At 47.1% G+C, this 15,660-nt stretch overlaps 1 protein-coding gene across 3 annotated transcripts in view; it reads right to left on the bottom strand.

Annotated features, from left to right (window-relative positions):
• Positions 1 to 710: 710 nt before the first annotated feature.
• The window catches only part of LOC138284127 (lamin-B3-like), a 225,792-nt gene continuing 210,842 nt past the window's right edge, over positions 711 to 15,660 (bottom strand). Inside the window, exon 11 of one of the 3 annotated variants that reach the window (XM_069222571.1) lies at positions 711 to 1,943. In XM_069222571.1, the coding sequence (XP_069078672.1) occupies positions 1,905 to 1,943 (39 nt within the window). In that variant the 3' untranslated portion in view covers positions 711 to 1,904. Of the gene's footprint in view, positions 1,944 to 11,319; positions 11,352 to 15,660 lie in introns of those variants that run through there. The other 2 variants (XM_069222568.1, XM_069222569.1) reach the window with 2 other exon arrangements.

Consider the following 15,660-nt stretch of genomic DNA (forward strand, 5'->3'; position numbering starts at 1 on the left):
GTTTCTCTTATTACACTTGAGTCTCGTATTCGTACATCTCCAAAAGATTTGGAAGACGAGTGGGTTAAGAAACATTCATAAAGCCCGTAGTAAGAAAAAAACACAACCAAACCGCACAACACATAACCCCATTTGTAATTTTTCTCTGTCCTAACTTGTTCGGTCCTGGAACAGCCCACATTTAACGCACATCCGGTTTTGACCCGGCTGTCATTATGTTCAAGCAGCCCTCACGCCAAAGGACAGTGGTGCACTGATGACCATGAACAAAACCGGTTATCAGTTTACACTCGAATCATAAGAAGCAGCTACAGAATAGCCAGAGTAACAGTTGTAACAAATACTGCATCACGTCACACGTTCAGACTGCACACACTAAACATGCCGAGTACAAATACTCAGATTATATCCCTAATCTTCCGACAATCGTGATCAAACTATTCAAGCAATACATTTAAAAAACTCTGCATATGCGACATCTTGGCGTCTAACTTTCCAGGAACAAAAACAGTACACCAACACTTGGGTAGCTAAACATGGCTTCCAGAGACTGAGAGGATGGCAAAGGGAAGCTAAGTGAAGTTGAATCAAAACTAGACGAGTCTTTTATCCAGTTCATCCACACAAAGTGGATTTCTTTGCCAGAGTTTTAGTATTAATAAGCACGAGATTAATTTTAAAAACTAAAAAAGAACTACAATATATCGATGTAGTGTGCATAGAAAATCTTTATTACTTTTTTTTTTCATATAAGAAATCATAAATACAAAATTAGGTTTTAATCCAAATGAAGGTCTTTGATAATACTAGCAACATATTTTAACATCCACAATACATAAACATATATGCTAATTTCCTCTAAAGATATAAAATATTACATATATTTTGTTCTGAAAATAAAGGCACATGGAGCTATAGGGAAAGGGAAGGTGTTAAAAATCTGGATTCGTCGATTTATGATAAACTAAAAGTAATGAAAAAATAAATGTATTTCTGCTTCATAGAAAAGGAAACATTAATAATCAAACGTGAAGACAATGTAATCCACATTTTAATGCTTATTTACACCTGTAACCGTGGAATTCACCTTTACGTGTGGGGGAAGGAGCTCGTACATTTAATACAGTTGCTACTGGGCAAATGAGAACCTCCGAGTTTAGACCCCAAAGCGCCAAGTGCAATGTCTGGAATGCTGGGACTGCTCAATGTCTTCTGAAAGCGCCACCGGGAACGAATGAGAGCAGCGTGTGCGCGCAAGTGTTGTGAAAGTAGATGAGCACTTCTGTAGTAAAACCGGGTGTGTTCGTTCAGTCGACATCCGAAACAACAGATGGCTGCCCTCAGTTATTTACACAGGAACGCTTTTCATTCACTTCTTAAGCATAAGTGCAACAAGTGAGAATGTACCACAACAAAGAACTTGTAAACCCCACCCGATACCCAGAACCATATTGTAATGTGCAAACTCCTCATGCCAGTGCATCATATGGACCAGGAGTAAACTGTACTGGGCACTCCTAATATCAAAATAAGAAATTAAATAATTTACAAAAAATACTACAGAAGGGCTGAATTTACATGGCTCTATTTGTACAAAAAAAATCTCAAAGTGCCCTGTTAAAAGGAAGACGCAAGTGATCAGCACCACTCGAGCATGGCAGCGGTGTACGCATAAATACATCAATATACTATATCACCTTTCCTTCTGGAATCCATTCCAACACAAAACAAGCCTAATTGTATGTGATTCAATCATCGAAACAATAAATTCGCCATTAACAAATCCTCCAGACATTCCCAATACTGATGCAGGTAGCAAAGATGATCATTTGTTAGGAGTAAATCAAAGAGATATTCCCGTAGTGGTCTAAAGTAAGAAAACTGCTACTGTTAGCAAGTGCCCTCTACATGAGAAAACACGTAGGATCTTTAGCTTTACGACACTGTGAAAAGAAAGGAAAAAGGCAATTGGTTAGTCATGACACATTTGAATATTGAGCATTTTTCACGTGTGCACCAAACAATCCATATTTAGACAAAAGGGGTGGAGGCAGGAGGATTATTAGATTTACTTGGTTATGGTGTACATAAAAGATCTTGATAAAAACCCTCTCTCAAACACGGGTGATTTACCAAAGGTAGAGAAAATATACAGACGTGTTCGTTTCAGCTATGCGGGAGCACAATTTTAAAGCCAAGTCAAAACTATAAAATGCACGTACAGCGAGGATTATGATTTCATGATAATTGCAATTGTTATAATTATGCTAATATCGACTTTGTCCGAGCGATATTAGATGGTTCAAAAGGCATTCCGTTCTAAATTTGATAGAGCCAAAATAGATTCCTTATTATTGGTATAAATCTAAGTTTGTAGGTGCCAAGTGTCCGATCGGATTAATGAGCACATGTACTTTATTCTTATTTTGTTTGTTTTAAATAGTGGTGATTATATACTCTGCTCCACCTGTGAAATTGGCAGAATTTTGTCCACTCTACATTAGCTCCAGCCAAATTTCGTCAACCGCCATGTGGTGGAGTTTTTTCTCACGCACGGAACAAAATGGGGCCTCGGGGGGGGGAGGACGAGACAGGAGGAATTCCCCCCTGGGGTTTTTGGGGGGAGGTGGCACGACCCGCGACGCGATTGGGCATCCGGGGTGCCAGTTAAGGGAGGGGCGGGGGGATTATTTATACGGACATTTTGTGTCCCCAGCCACCATTTTGTAAAGGTGACCTGGTGGCTGGGACGGTAGTCTGGGCTCCTCTGGTTAATTTTATTAAGTGGTATTTTCGGTAGCTAGATATAGTGCAGGTATATTTTTTGGTGGAGTAGCGGTTATAGGTGTAGCTTTGTACGGGTGTGCAGGTTCGGTGTCAGGTGGGATAAATTACATTGTGAGGACCGTTAGCGTGGGCCCCAGTACCGCGGAGTTTGTGCGGAGTTTACCTTTCCAGTCGCGATGGAGGACAAAGTCCAACAGGCGTTGGCGCTGCTCCGTGAAGCAGGCCGCCTGGACTTATTAGCGCCGGAGGCATTAGGGCATGGTCGCCCGCGAGGCCCTTCGGAGGAAGGTGGGTGCGGTCAAGGGTCGGGGGTGGAGGGAGGCGGGCCCCGGAGCTGGCAGGGCGGGTCGTGGGCGTGTGAGGGGCGGTTCGGCTAGGGAAGCCCAGAGGGCTTCCCTTGAAGCGTGTCTGGGACAGAGGGCGGGCGCGAGCGCCGGAAAGGCTCGGCGCAGCCCGGTAGTGCGGCGTTACGGTGCACGGCCCGGCGCCACACACAATTGGTTAAGAAATAAGGGCAAAGAGCAGCCCAGCCATTTGGGTGGCCGCAGGGTGGGGCCAGGTTCCAGCACATTCCAGCGAGGCGATGGAGGGGCAGAGGGAGCTCGGTTGCTCCTGCCGGCAGGTGGGGGGGAAGGGGGCAGAAGGATGGCAGATGAATCTGGGGAGCAGAGGGATCCTTTGGTCCCGGTTTCCATAAAATGGCCCACCATGCTCGTGTGGAGCAGTGAGGAGGATGCGGGGGCCCGGAGCGGGGAGAGTGAGGTGGAGTCAGCTGGGGAGGGGCCTTCCACGGCAGTGAGGGATGGGCCCCCAGGCGGGGCACCGGGCCCCTGGGTGGGAACAGGCCCAGAGAAGAGGAAGGTAGCAGTGAGAGTGATGAGGAAGGGGTACTAGGTGCAGGTTCAGGGGAGAGTCAGTTAATTGAAGGGGTGGGCGCACCTGGTACACCAGACCTTTTTGAACACGGCCCATTAGATTTTGAGGAGGAGGACCCAGGAGAGCATCGGGCGGCTCTAGCACCCTGGGAGGAAGAGAAGGATAGCCCCAGGGCGGCTAGCCGGATGGCGTCAGCAGGACGGTGTGGTCAGCGGAGGAGGGCTGCAGACGCTTCTGCGAGGCTATGTGGTAGTGTGGGCGGTGCGCCCCCAGACGCCGCAGCTTGGGAGGAGCAACGTCTGGGCCCGTTTAGACAAGGGCGGCATGGAGGAGAGTCTGCGGGCTGTGCACGTTGTAAGGGAAGTGGAGTCAAGGGATGGACGAAAGGATTGGATGATGAGGACAGGATGTCTGAGGTGACCCTCGAAGAGGGGGAGCTGCGCACTAGTGGGAGTGAGAGCGAATGGTGGGATCGGCGGGGGCGGGGAGTGGCTAACCCTGTCCGTCAGTCGTTACAGGTGTCGCAGGTGAATAGTCGGTCGAAGGCGGCGCGGGAGAGATTGGGAGAGCAGCGGAAGGTTCAGGAGCGGCCCCCGCTTTTGTCTCCAGGTAAGAGTTCGGCGGTTTCAATGGTGTCTGTTGCGTCGGAAGCGATGGCGGAATCAGTACGCTTGGTGAAAGGGAGATATGTTCAGGATACGGGGGTGTCGACGGACAGCACGATGGGTGGTGCAGTGGTTGCTGGTGATGAAGAGAAACTGGTTGACGGGGATAAAGCGGGGAAGGCAAAGAAAGAAAAAGAGAAGGAGCCGGTATCGAAGCGGGTGAGGCTGCCTTACATGGGTACGGCGAAGCCGCTGGGGGCGCACTTAACAATAGCCACGAAAGAAAAGATCTGGAAAGGGGGATACGTTGATATTCTCAAATTATTGCACAGGGAGGTCAGGGCAAAAGAAGGCTCCAAGGAGGAAGAGTGGGAGCTTTCAAAGAGACCAAAAGTGCTGATAACCATTGAAAACTGGACGGCCGCCTTCTTGATTTTCGCCAGTGTTTACTGCGAGCGGTTTCCAGAGCGGTCGGTGGCATTGTTTAAATATATGGATATTATACGTAAGGCACAGCTCAATTACGGTGGTTATGCCTGGCGGCAATACGATGAAGAATTTCAGGCGCGTTTGTCAGCAGATCCAGAGGTGCAGTGGGGGGAAATTGATTCGGATCTGTGGCAACATACCATGGGTCCCGCGAAGTTTGGCAAGACTGTTTTTACGGCAAGTGGCCTGCCTATAACTTATCGGCCCTTTCGGGACCGCCCCACCCAAGGGGTGGGGGTCAGGAGGCTCCAACCCAAACAGATCCAACAGCGTCGGGTCGGGTCGAACGGGAGCTTGCTGGGATTATAATAAGGGACTTTGCACCAGAGAGTATTGCAAGTTCCGGCACGAATGCTCTAAGTGTGCGGGGAGACATCCAGTCACGCTATGTGGAAGCCAGCAAAATGCTACAGCCTCGGGAGGGGCGCAGAGTGGAGGCCCGAGCAACGGCTATGGCGCGCGAGATGGACAGCGACAACGACAAGGGGTGGCGAGTAAGGGCTCGTACGCCGGTTAAAGTGGATTGATTGGAGAAGTATCTGGTGGGTTATGATAAGCCGACGGAAGCGCGTCTCTTGGTGAGGGGTTTTCGGGTCGGGTTTTGGCTGGGTTATCGCGGTCCACGGGAGCGGCGTTGGGCGGAAAATTTGAAATCGGTTCACGGCAAAGAGGGGTTGGTGTAAGACAAGCTGGACAAGGAGGTGCGCGAGGGTCGCATGGCGGGTCCCTTCCCGGTTTGGCCATTGGAGAATTTCATTGTGTCCCCTATTGGGGTGGTGCCCAAAAAAGAAAAAGGGCAGTTTCGGCTTATCCACCATTTATCATGGCCTGAAGGATCATCGGTGAACGATTTTATTCCAGAGGAGTTTACCAGGGTGTCTTATGCGTCCGTGGATGTGGCAGTTGAGATGATTGAACAGTTGGGCTCGGGTGCCCTGATGGCGAAGACGGATGTGAAGTCAGCCTTTAGATTGCTCCCGGTTCACCCTGACGATTTTGGGTTGTTGGGCATCCAATTTCGGGGCAATTGGTATGTGGACAAGGCTTTGCCCATGGGTTGCTCCAGCTCGTGCGCGCTGTTTGAGCATTTTAGTACGGCTCTCCAATGGATTTTTCAGAGGATTACGGGTCACCAATGGGTGACACATTATTTGGATGATTTTTTCTTTGCTGCGCCGGCGGACAGCACGCTTTGTGCGGCGGTGCTGAGCGGCTTTGTGAGAATAATGGGAGACCTGGGAGTGCCCCTGGCTCCCGAAAAGACAGTTGGGCCCACCACGGCACTGTCGTTTTTGGGTATGGAGCTGGACACGGTGGAAGGCATGGTCAGATTGCCGGCTGACAAAAAAGCAGACATGGTGGAGCGGATTCGGGAAATGGTGGCCAAGAATAAGGTGACGGTGAAAGAGGTGCAAGTGCTGTTGGGGCACTTAAACTTTGCGTGTAGGGTGGTGCGCGCGGGCCGAACATTTTGCAGACGACTTTCATTAGCACTTTCAGGGCACGCACTTCCACATCACCATGTGCGGTTGAAGGTGGGGGTGCGTGAGGATTTGCGGATGTGGGCAAAGTTTTTGGAATTTTTTAACGGCATACCGTTGAAGGTGTGGAGGAGTTGCGACTGGGACGTGCAGTTGTTCTCAGATGCGTCAGGAGCTTATGGTTTTGGTGTGTATTGGGATGGACAATGGTGTGCGGAGGAATGGCCCATCGAGTGGAAGCATGGGGGCCGCAGTATTGTGTTTCTGGAGCTCTTTCCGCTGATAGTGGCGGTTTGGCTATGGGGTGTGGAACTTCGTCATTCGTGGGTGCTTTTCCGGGTTGACAACATGGCAGTGGTGCAGATGGTGAACCGTCAATCAGCGCGCGAAGCGGGGGTCTTGCAGTTGCTGCGTGTATTCGTCCTTCAGTGCTTGCGTCACAACATATATTTTAGAGCGCGCCATGTGCCGGGGGCGAATAATGACATAGCGGATGCTTTGTATCGTTCGCAGTGGCAGCGTTTCCATGGATTAACCACGGGCGTCGCGCTGAGAAGAATACGCATGCCGGAAGTGCTTTGGAAAGTAGGCGAGCGCGGATGTTACAGCTGGTTTTGAACTCCTTGGCTCCGTCTACACGGCGAGCATATGCAAAAGCTTGGAGTGAGTTCTTACAATCAGGGGCTCGTCGTCGGGCAAGGCAAGAGGACATTGTTGAGGATGTGGTTCAATTTATTATGGAGTTGATTGGTAAAGGGCAGACCAGGGTGACGATTTCCGGTAAGTTGTCGGCGATCGGTTTTATGGGGAAGCTATTATGGGGTTACCCCCCCTCGGCGGGAGAACTGGGTTTAAGGATCTTACAGGGTTGGGAGAAGTCATTGGGGGCGACGGGACGTGTCAGGCGACCAATATCTATGGCAATTTTGAAATTATTGCTTCAGGTCTTGGGGGACATATGTTATGATGCTTATGAGGCACTAACGTTCAGGACATTGATGGTGTGGCTGTTTTTTGGGGCCTTTCGGGTGTCTGAGTTGCTGGGGTTACGAGACAGAGAGGGGATCAGGTGGAATGACGTGCAGAGAAAGCAAGACAGTCTGGTGTTGCGAGTCCGGCATTCGAAGACGGATCAAAAAGGGGCAGGGGCTATGATATACCTTAGGCCTTATCCAATTAGATTTGTTTGTCCGGTCGGGCTGGGGGTTCCCCTGAGAGAGAGGGCTTTATCGTTAGAGGGCCCGGTTTTCTGTCATGCGGATGGTAGGTGGGTTTCCACAGCCCAACTTCTGGCAGTTTTGAGAAAGGGACTGACTAGGATCGGCCTGGAGCCAAGGGATTTCGGCACTCACTCCTTTAGAATTGGGGTGGCCACAGAGGCAGGGAATAAGGGATGGAACAGAGAGGAGTTGATGGCCCTGGGACGGTGGAAATCGGATTGTTTTAGGCGCTATGTGCGGGGAGGGGATGGAAAGTTTTAACATGCTTGGCGAATACTTTCATGCTTGTTTTCTCTTTTTCAGGTGTGGTCCTGGGGCCAGACACGGAGTACCTGGAAATATGGGTCATTGGACACTCATTTATAAAGTGGGCGCAGCGGCAGGCGCGGAGATCATCAATGGGAGACAACTTGGGGCTAGATTCGGCGCGGTTCAGGATTAGGTGGATAGGAAAAGGGGGCATGTTGTGGGAGGAGCTGTTACCAAGGCTGCAAATGGTAAAGGGCAGGGCACATTGTCCGGATGTGTTGCTTATTCATCTAGGAGAGAATGATTTGGTGCGAACAACAGGACTCAACTTATTGAAAAGGATGAAGGGAGACTTACAGGTGGTGTCAGAGCAGTGGAAGGGTTCCCACATAGTTTTGACAGCATTTGTTCCGCGTCGGGTTTGGAGGGGGGCGAGGAAGCCCGGAGCGATTGAGAGAGCCAGGCGGAAGCTGAATAAAGAGATGAAGGGTTTTTGCGTCGGGCGTGGAATAACATTTTTGGAACACTTAGATTTGAAATTTGAAGATGCCGAGTTCTTTAGGGATGATGGAGTGCACTTAACGTTTATAGAGATGGAATTGTACCTTTTGCAGATAAAAGAGCAGTTGACGAAGTTGTTCAAGGAGCCCTGGGGGGTGGGGGGGCAGAAAAGTCGGGGGCCTTTTCTGGTGGCGGAGACAGCTGCAGGGCAGCTAGTTAAAACTGGGGTGGAGGACGGATTTGGCAGGGCATGTCAGGTATTAGGACGGGAAGGAGTATTAAGTAGACGGGGACAGGCAGGGGACTGATCATTAGAGGACAGGTTCAAGAAGCGGATGGGACAGGGAAAGAAAGGAGACAAGAGGATGGAGGAGACAGGACGAGAAGAAAGGGGGGAGGGACCGGGTTAGGGGAGGGGGAGGGGCGGGGTCAGGTGATTGATGTCTAGTGAGGTTTTAGTTTTGTACAGCAAAGGCCAGGCGGGGTAGGCTTAGGGCACCTGTTCCAATAAAGCGGCCTTTTACACACATAAGAACGCGTGTTGGTCTGGTCACTCTCTCCCAATGGGGCCTCGGGGGGGGGAGGACAAGACAGGAGGAATTCCCCCCCGGGGTTTTTTGGGGGAGGTGGCACGACCCGCGACGCGGTTGGGCATCCGGGGTGCCAGTTAAGGGAGGGGCGGGGGGATTATTTATACGGACATTTTGTGTCCCCAGCCACCATTTTGTAAAGGTGACCTGGTGGCTGGGACGGTAGTCTGGGCTCCTCTGGTTAATTTCCCGCCCACCCCCCCCCTTCATGATATCAGGCTGTCTTGTTGGAGCGGGTGCCTCTTCTTCTTTGAGTTTGTCGCTTTGGACAGGTGCGGGCTGAGGCGGAGACAGCTGCAGGGCAGCTAGTTAAAACTCGGGTGGAGGACGGATTTGGCAGGGCATGTCAGGTATTAGGACGGGAAGGAGTATTAAGTAGACAGGGACAGGCAGGGGACTGATCATTAGAGGACAGGTTCAAGAAGCGGATGGGACAGGGAAAGAAAGGAGACAAGAGGATGGAGGAGACAGGACGAGAAGAAAGGGGGGAGGGACCGGGTTAGGGGAGGGGCGGGGTCAGGTGATTGATGTCTAGTGAGGTTTTAGTTTTGTACGGCAAAGGCCAGGCGGGGTAGGCTTAGGGCACCTGTTCCAAAAAAGCGGCCTTTTACACACATAAGAACGCGTGTTGGTCTGGTCACTCTCTCCCAAATAGTAACTTGGCAAGCAAGATTTTGTTTCCCCTTTTGTGATTATAGGTCACTAGGAGGGCGCACAGTGAGATTTCTCCATTTGAAGTGGTTGCGACTGCTCGTGGTCAGAAACCTGCTGCTCATGTAGAAAATCTACTAGAGCAGTTGCAAAATCAACTCGAAAAGCATGACCTCTAGAGCGCCACGTGGTGCTGCTCATGCGGATTGTTTAGTGCAGAACAAGCTCCTGGAGCTAAATCATAGTGCAATGTACCTATTTTTTTTACCCATACACGGAATTCCATGGAATCTCGAGTTCAGCCCAGGCCTAGTTTTAAATGTTATGTTAGTGGGTTTTTTATAAACCCTAAGGCTTCTCAAAAGAGTGTCTTGGCACAAGCAAATTGGTACCCACTGATCAGAAGAAAACATTTCAGAAAGTGCGTGTGAACAGCCATGTTTTGAGGCTACGTTCGAAGGAACCTTCGTCTTTGGTGACCCTCAGCTACAAAGGAAGAGCATTCCAGCTTGAAGGGGCCAATGCCAAAAAAAAAAAAAAAAAAAAAGCATTCACGCCATTTCTTTCTTTTAGTTTCTGGTGGAGCATTGCAGTGGTGCTACTGCCAACAAAGCATCAGAAGATCTCAGATTTCTGGTTCAAAGATAATGTGCTACTCTATTACCCAGATAGCTAGGGCCAGACTAGCAGTGGCAGCCTGCAGTACTAATATGTGGTGGGGCGCGATGGTGCCATACTCCCCACATTTGCACCCTCCATGCTCCCCCACAGGCCCCCTGATGCAGCACTTCTCCCCCAGCGCGTATGAGCAGGAATAGAAGGACTTCCTTCCTGCTTAGTGGAACACAAATCCAACCAATCCTGGAGCTGCTTGTATGCTGCTTTCAGCATAAGAGCAGCTCCAGAATTGGTGGTAGCAGGCTAACCCAGGGCTCATTTTGAGGCTGGGGGCTGTGCCAGCAATCCCCCGGCTGTTGGACAGCCCTGGGATTGCTGGGTCTGCAGTGCCCATTTTGGGCTGGCCGTAGCTAGACAGTCAGCCAACCTGAAATGTGAGCTGAAAGGGGCATCGGTCCCCCTGCAATTGCAGGATTCAGCCCCACCCCATGCCCTCATGCTCACGCTGTGAACAGTGCGAGCTGGTGGCAAATAAAATGACATTACTATGCCCTTTTATTTATTTGTGTTTGCCTGCCTCGCTCGCAGCAGGTGGGGCAACGCTCCTCCATTCTTAAGGAGGAACCACCTCTGCAGACTGATAAAATTCTCTATGCGCTAGTACTAGTCTCTTGAAGTGGACATTGTGACAGATAACGCAGAGCAGTCCCTTTGGGGATTTAAAGCTCTGAAAATAGCAATAAAACCTACTCAATGTGCATAATAATTTCACGACAACTAGTCTATTGAAAAACAGATAGGAAAAGCATTAGACTTCCAGAAGAGGATACAAGTAGGCTGGAGGGGGGGTGCGGGGGGGCGGGTCTGGGCAATTTAAATTATGTAAGCATATTTTGTATAACTGTTACACAAAATTCCACCACAACATCACCTTACTTACTTACAGTGCCAGAACAATGTGGTTGTTTGCAGCACTTTAGTTTTTCATGCTATATTGTTAGCTTGTAATACTGGATTTGCACTTGCATAATTATGTGTAATTTCACCTTCAATTTCACATAATTGCTCAAATTTTGCACACCCATACATAAGTGGTGCAGGTACTCACAAGTGACTGATTAGTGGGCAAGCATTCCTTATAATGCAAGATAATGTTGAAAAAGGATTTTTAGGTCGGTTTTGAAAGACTCACAAGAGGGGTTCGTCCATATACTTGGTCAGTGGTTCCCAACCTGTGGTCCAAGGACCCCTGGGGTTCCACGAAGCCGCCTCAGGGGTCTACAACTGCTTAGAAAATTAAATAATATTAACAGATTTATAAAGTGTATATAAATAAAATGTCAAAATGTAAAATTTTTAAAACATACTGTAAATTTCAAGGAATTTGAATTGGAGGCTAAAATTTAAATTAATATCCTCAGATTGGTTTGTGGGAACAGTGCAGGTGATTCAAAGAATATAGCATGGAAAGTGAGTGGCTTCGATTGAACTTAGAAATGCTAGAACCTTCCTGTTACGATTATTTTCTAAACATTTATATTAGTTTGCAAATTAAATAAAATGTGTTGTCATTTGTGTATGTGTTTGATGAATGCTTGCTTCTGTATTTTCTATATATTGCTTTGCAGTTCAAATCATCGACAATGTATAGGCTAGGGTCACCACCTTCCAATGGTGACTCAGCATGGGGTCCTAGGTTCCAATTATGATTCAACGGAGGTCCCTGGGTTCCAATAATGAGAAAATAGAGGTACACAGAAGTCAAAAGGTTTGGAACTACTGTACTAGGTGATGGGAAGGTGTTCCAAACTTCTGGGAACTTTGCCAAAGAAGAATTGTTTCAGATTTCTGTTTTTTAATAAAAAAATAATTTTAGGCTGGCATTTCCAGTTATAAAGTTTGCACTTTAATGAGGAGGGTCTTCCAGAGCGAAGTTTGAGGGTCATCTATTTAGCAAAGCCTTGGGGATTATGTAAACCAACCTGTATGTGCTTCTGCCCTAAATAGGGAGCCAGTTGAGTGTGGTCAGAACAGGAGATATGAGCTCTGGTCTTCTAGTGATTGTGATTAAGTATGCTGCAGAAATGAGGGTAGCCTTCAAAGTGGCTAGATACACTATGGGAGTACCAGTTAGTAGCGAGTTGCCACAGTCCTATTTATAGAGGACTACTGACTGAACAGAATTTTCAAAATAATCTGCAGGAATTATGTTCTTCGCCCCTCCCAAAAGAGTCTAATTTGAAGTCAGGCAACCTTACCACCCGAATCGTGTGAATTTGATCTTGTAGAGTGCAAAGCCCATGGATTCCACATTTTTTACAACTGATGTTTTGCAGTAAAGTAGGTTTGAGGAGTCTAACCAGGATTACACAGTTGGGGGTGCAGTGCCGCAAAAGAGTAGACAAAATCAGTTTTTTGTGTGTGCAATCTGAGGTGCTTGAGGGACTTCCAGGATTGAAGACCACTATCAGTTTTTTTAAAGGGATGCTCAATCCTCCATAGAGGAGACTTTCAAGAACAGCTGAGAGTCATCTTGTAGATACATTTTAGAATTTCCCAAGAGGAGGTATAAGGGTTCCACATACAGACTTAATAGTAAAGAGGAATAGAGGTAGCCTTGGGGTACTCCATGACCAAGAGGAGGAGAAGAGGAGGAGGAGAGGAGGAGAAGAGGAGGAGGAGAAGAGGAGGAGGAGAGGAGAAGAGGAGGAGAGGAGAAGAGGAGGAGAGGAGAAGAGGAGAGGAGGAGAGGAGAAGAGGAGAGGAGGAGAGGAGGAGAGGAGGAGAAGAGGAGAAGAGGAGAAGAGGAGAAGAGGAGAAGAGGAGAAGAGGAGGAGAAGAGAAGAGGAGGAGAAGAGAAGAGGAGGAGAAGAGAAGAGGAGGAGAAGAGGAGAAGAGGAGAAGAGGAGAAGAGGAGGAGAGGAGGAGAAGGGAGAGGGAGAGGGAGACCTTTACTTGCTGTGAGTGGTTTGTGAGATGGGCTTAAACCTGGTCAGGACTGTGCCTTTGAGTCCCATCGAATCTTTTAAAAGTCTTAAAAAAGGGGATGGGAAACTGTATGTGTGTAGGAGTATGAAGAGACCAGATTCTCCATTGTTCTTGATGCAGAGAACAGCATCCACTGCTTGTTGCATCATGCTCTCAGTGCTGCAGCCAAAGCCAAAACCTGACTGTTGGTCATCCAGGAGGTTGTTTTCTCTTATGTATTTGTTTAGATGTCTTACAACACAATTTACCTGCACTTTTGAAAGGAAGGATGGCAGGAAATCAGACAGAAGTTGCTGGGATTGGATTTCTCAATAATGACTGACAGCCCATTTTTGAGCCAGTCAGGCACAATACCTTGGATGAGGGAGAAGTTGACTTTGCTACAATGGTTTTAACATTTCAAGACATTTTTACTACTAGTGTAAGAACCAAGTTATACAAATATCCGTGATATATTGTGTTTTCATACTTGTGTTTGCCATTAAACAAGAAAATTAGCAAATACTTGAAAAACAATTTTCTCTATAAAAATAAGTGTACATAATAAATCAGCTGGGCATTAATACTGAACTGTGGCAGTGGCTAGGTAAAAAGCAACATGTCCTTAGCCGCTGACAAATTAAGTGGCATTTTAACAAAGATTTACAATGTCTGCACTTTGTCCTACTGTATGACAGTAATGGTGTTATTATGCTGAATGTTTGTGTGCACAGGTCAGACCTTATGCCACAATCAGCAGCTCCAAAGAATATTTGCTGACACCATCCAACTAGTTACTAAAGGAAGGAACTCTGAAGTCATTTGAGCGATTGACTATCATCCACTACAACAGTGATGTCAGCATATTCATGTTAAAGTCCATTGAACATTTACATTATACTCATATTATTTTATTTACTTCTTGACACTGCAATCTCAGGTCAGAATCACCCCAAAAGTATATCTCTTTAGTACTTAATTCAAATCCACCAATCTTAGCAAGATGCAATGTGTGTGACTTTATTCCAGCAGTGAGATGCCAGGCTAAAACCAAAAATTATATACATGTGTCTGAGTACATCAAGGAGCAGATGGATACTGTGGCACCAGCAAAATACATCAAAAACTGAACTACTATGCATGAATGAGCTTGAACCACTAGATATACTCTGCATTTAAAATTGATTAATGGCATGTGCCCAGTTTGAGTGTTTGCCCTAGTGATTATTACCAGACATGGTCAAAGCTCACAAAGATAGACAGTCATGTGACAAATTAGGTAATGGGAATTTATCAGAATTCATCAACCCTGACACTCAAAAGCAGTGTTTGTGCTAAATCCAGGGAAACATTTCCAAGTAGGTTTTCTATAAATCCTCAGGATAGGAGGATATTTTCAATACCTTTATCAGATGCATTAAATCTACAGAAAACAGCAAGACAAAGCCACTTTAAGCAGGAAAAGGCCAGATCCTGTGCCCTGGAGATTCCCATAATCAACACAATCATATCAGAATTTGGTTTATACCAGAGCAGATATCCAGTGATTGCAAAACCATACTGGCAGGATTTTTAGTTAAAAAACATAGCCCATTGACCCAGGGATTCTACTCTATGTCTAATTGAAATGAAGATGCTTGTTTAAGAGTGCGCTTGTGCATGCCTTTGCTGTGGGTAAGGCCCCTTATCCTATGTATTATAGAGTTAGTAGAGTTCCTTCTAAGGAATCCTTGCACTTAAGGGTTTACAGGATTACATTAATAAAACAATGTACAACATAAAACTGGCACAATGTAGTGAAAGTTTGAACTTTTTTTTATTTGTAAGTTTCTCCAATAATTATTTTAAAAATGTACAACAAACATGATTGTCCACTTGTTAGTTTGATATTTTTTCAAGGTATAAGAAACAATGGCCCAATATCCCACATCAGTCATGATAGTTTCTGTAAGATACTGGGTTTCTGGCTGAGGGGGTGTGGGTAGTATACCCATTGAGGCAACCACCACAATCCTTGTCAGGGTGAATCACAAACGTCACTAAATTAACATGGGCTTAAAACTCTGGTAGATAGGCAAAAAAGCAGTCATGCGTAACTTAGGGGTAATGTGTAAAGTATTTATGCAGCATATAGAGTACTAAGGTGAAAACACAACACAAGAAAACTCACAAACCGATAAAACAGAAATTTGTACAACTAAAATGACACCAAAATGACAAAATCTAATCATTAGAACCGGAGTTCTGATTTTTCACTTCTTTTAGTGCAATCTAGTGCCTAGATGATCAAAGAGCCAACCGGGGTATCTGGTCACACAAGACCAAGTCAAAGTTTAAAGTTAAGGCTGGCTGCGATGGAGAGCAGGTGGCACACGGGGATTGATTGGGCCAGTTACAGCTTACCATTGGACTTCGAAAAAGTTCAGTCAAAATGTCTTGGAGAAGGTCAAAATCAACGGAGCGAGGCAGCAGGCTGTGTCTGAGAAGGATTAGTGGCTGACACCAGGGAGCTGCTGGACAAAATCTCAATGAACCTGTTGATGATGGCAGGAAGAATTCTGAGCAGAAAAGGCTAGATTTTCAGGCCGATGAGGTAAGTTTTTGTCCAAGGGCAGGCAGTCAGTAA

Source organism: Pleurodeles waltl, chromosome 3_1 (genome assembly GCF_031143425.1).
Source record: "Pleurodeles waltl isolate 20211129_DDA chromosome 3_1, aPleWal1.hap1.20221129, whole genome shotgun sequence".
NCBI lineage: Eukaryota > Metazoa > Chordata > Amphibia > Caudata > Salamandridae > Pleurodeles > Pleurodeles waltl.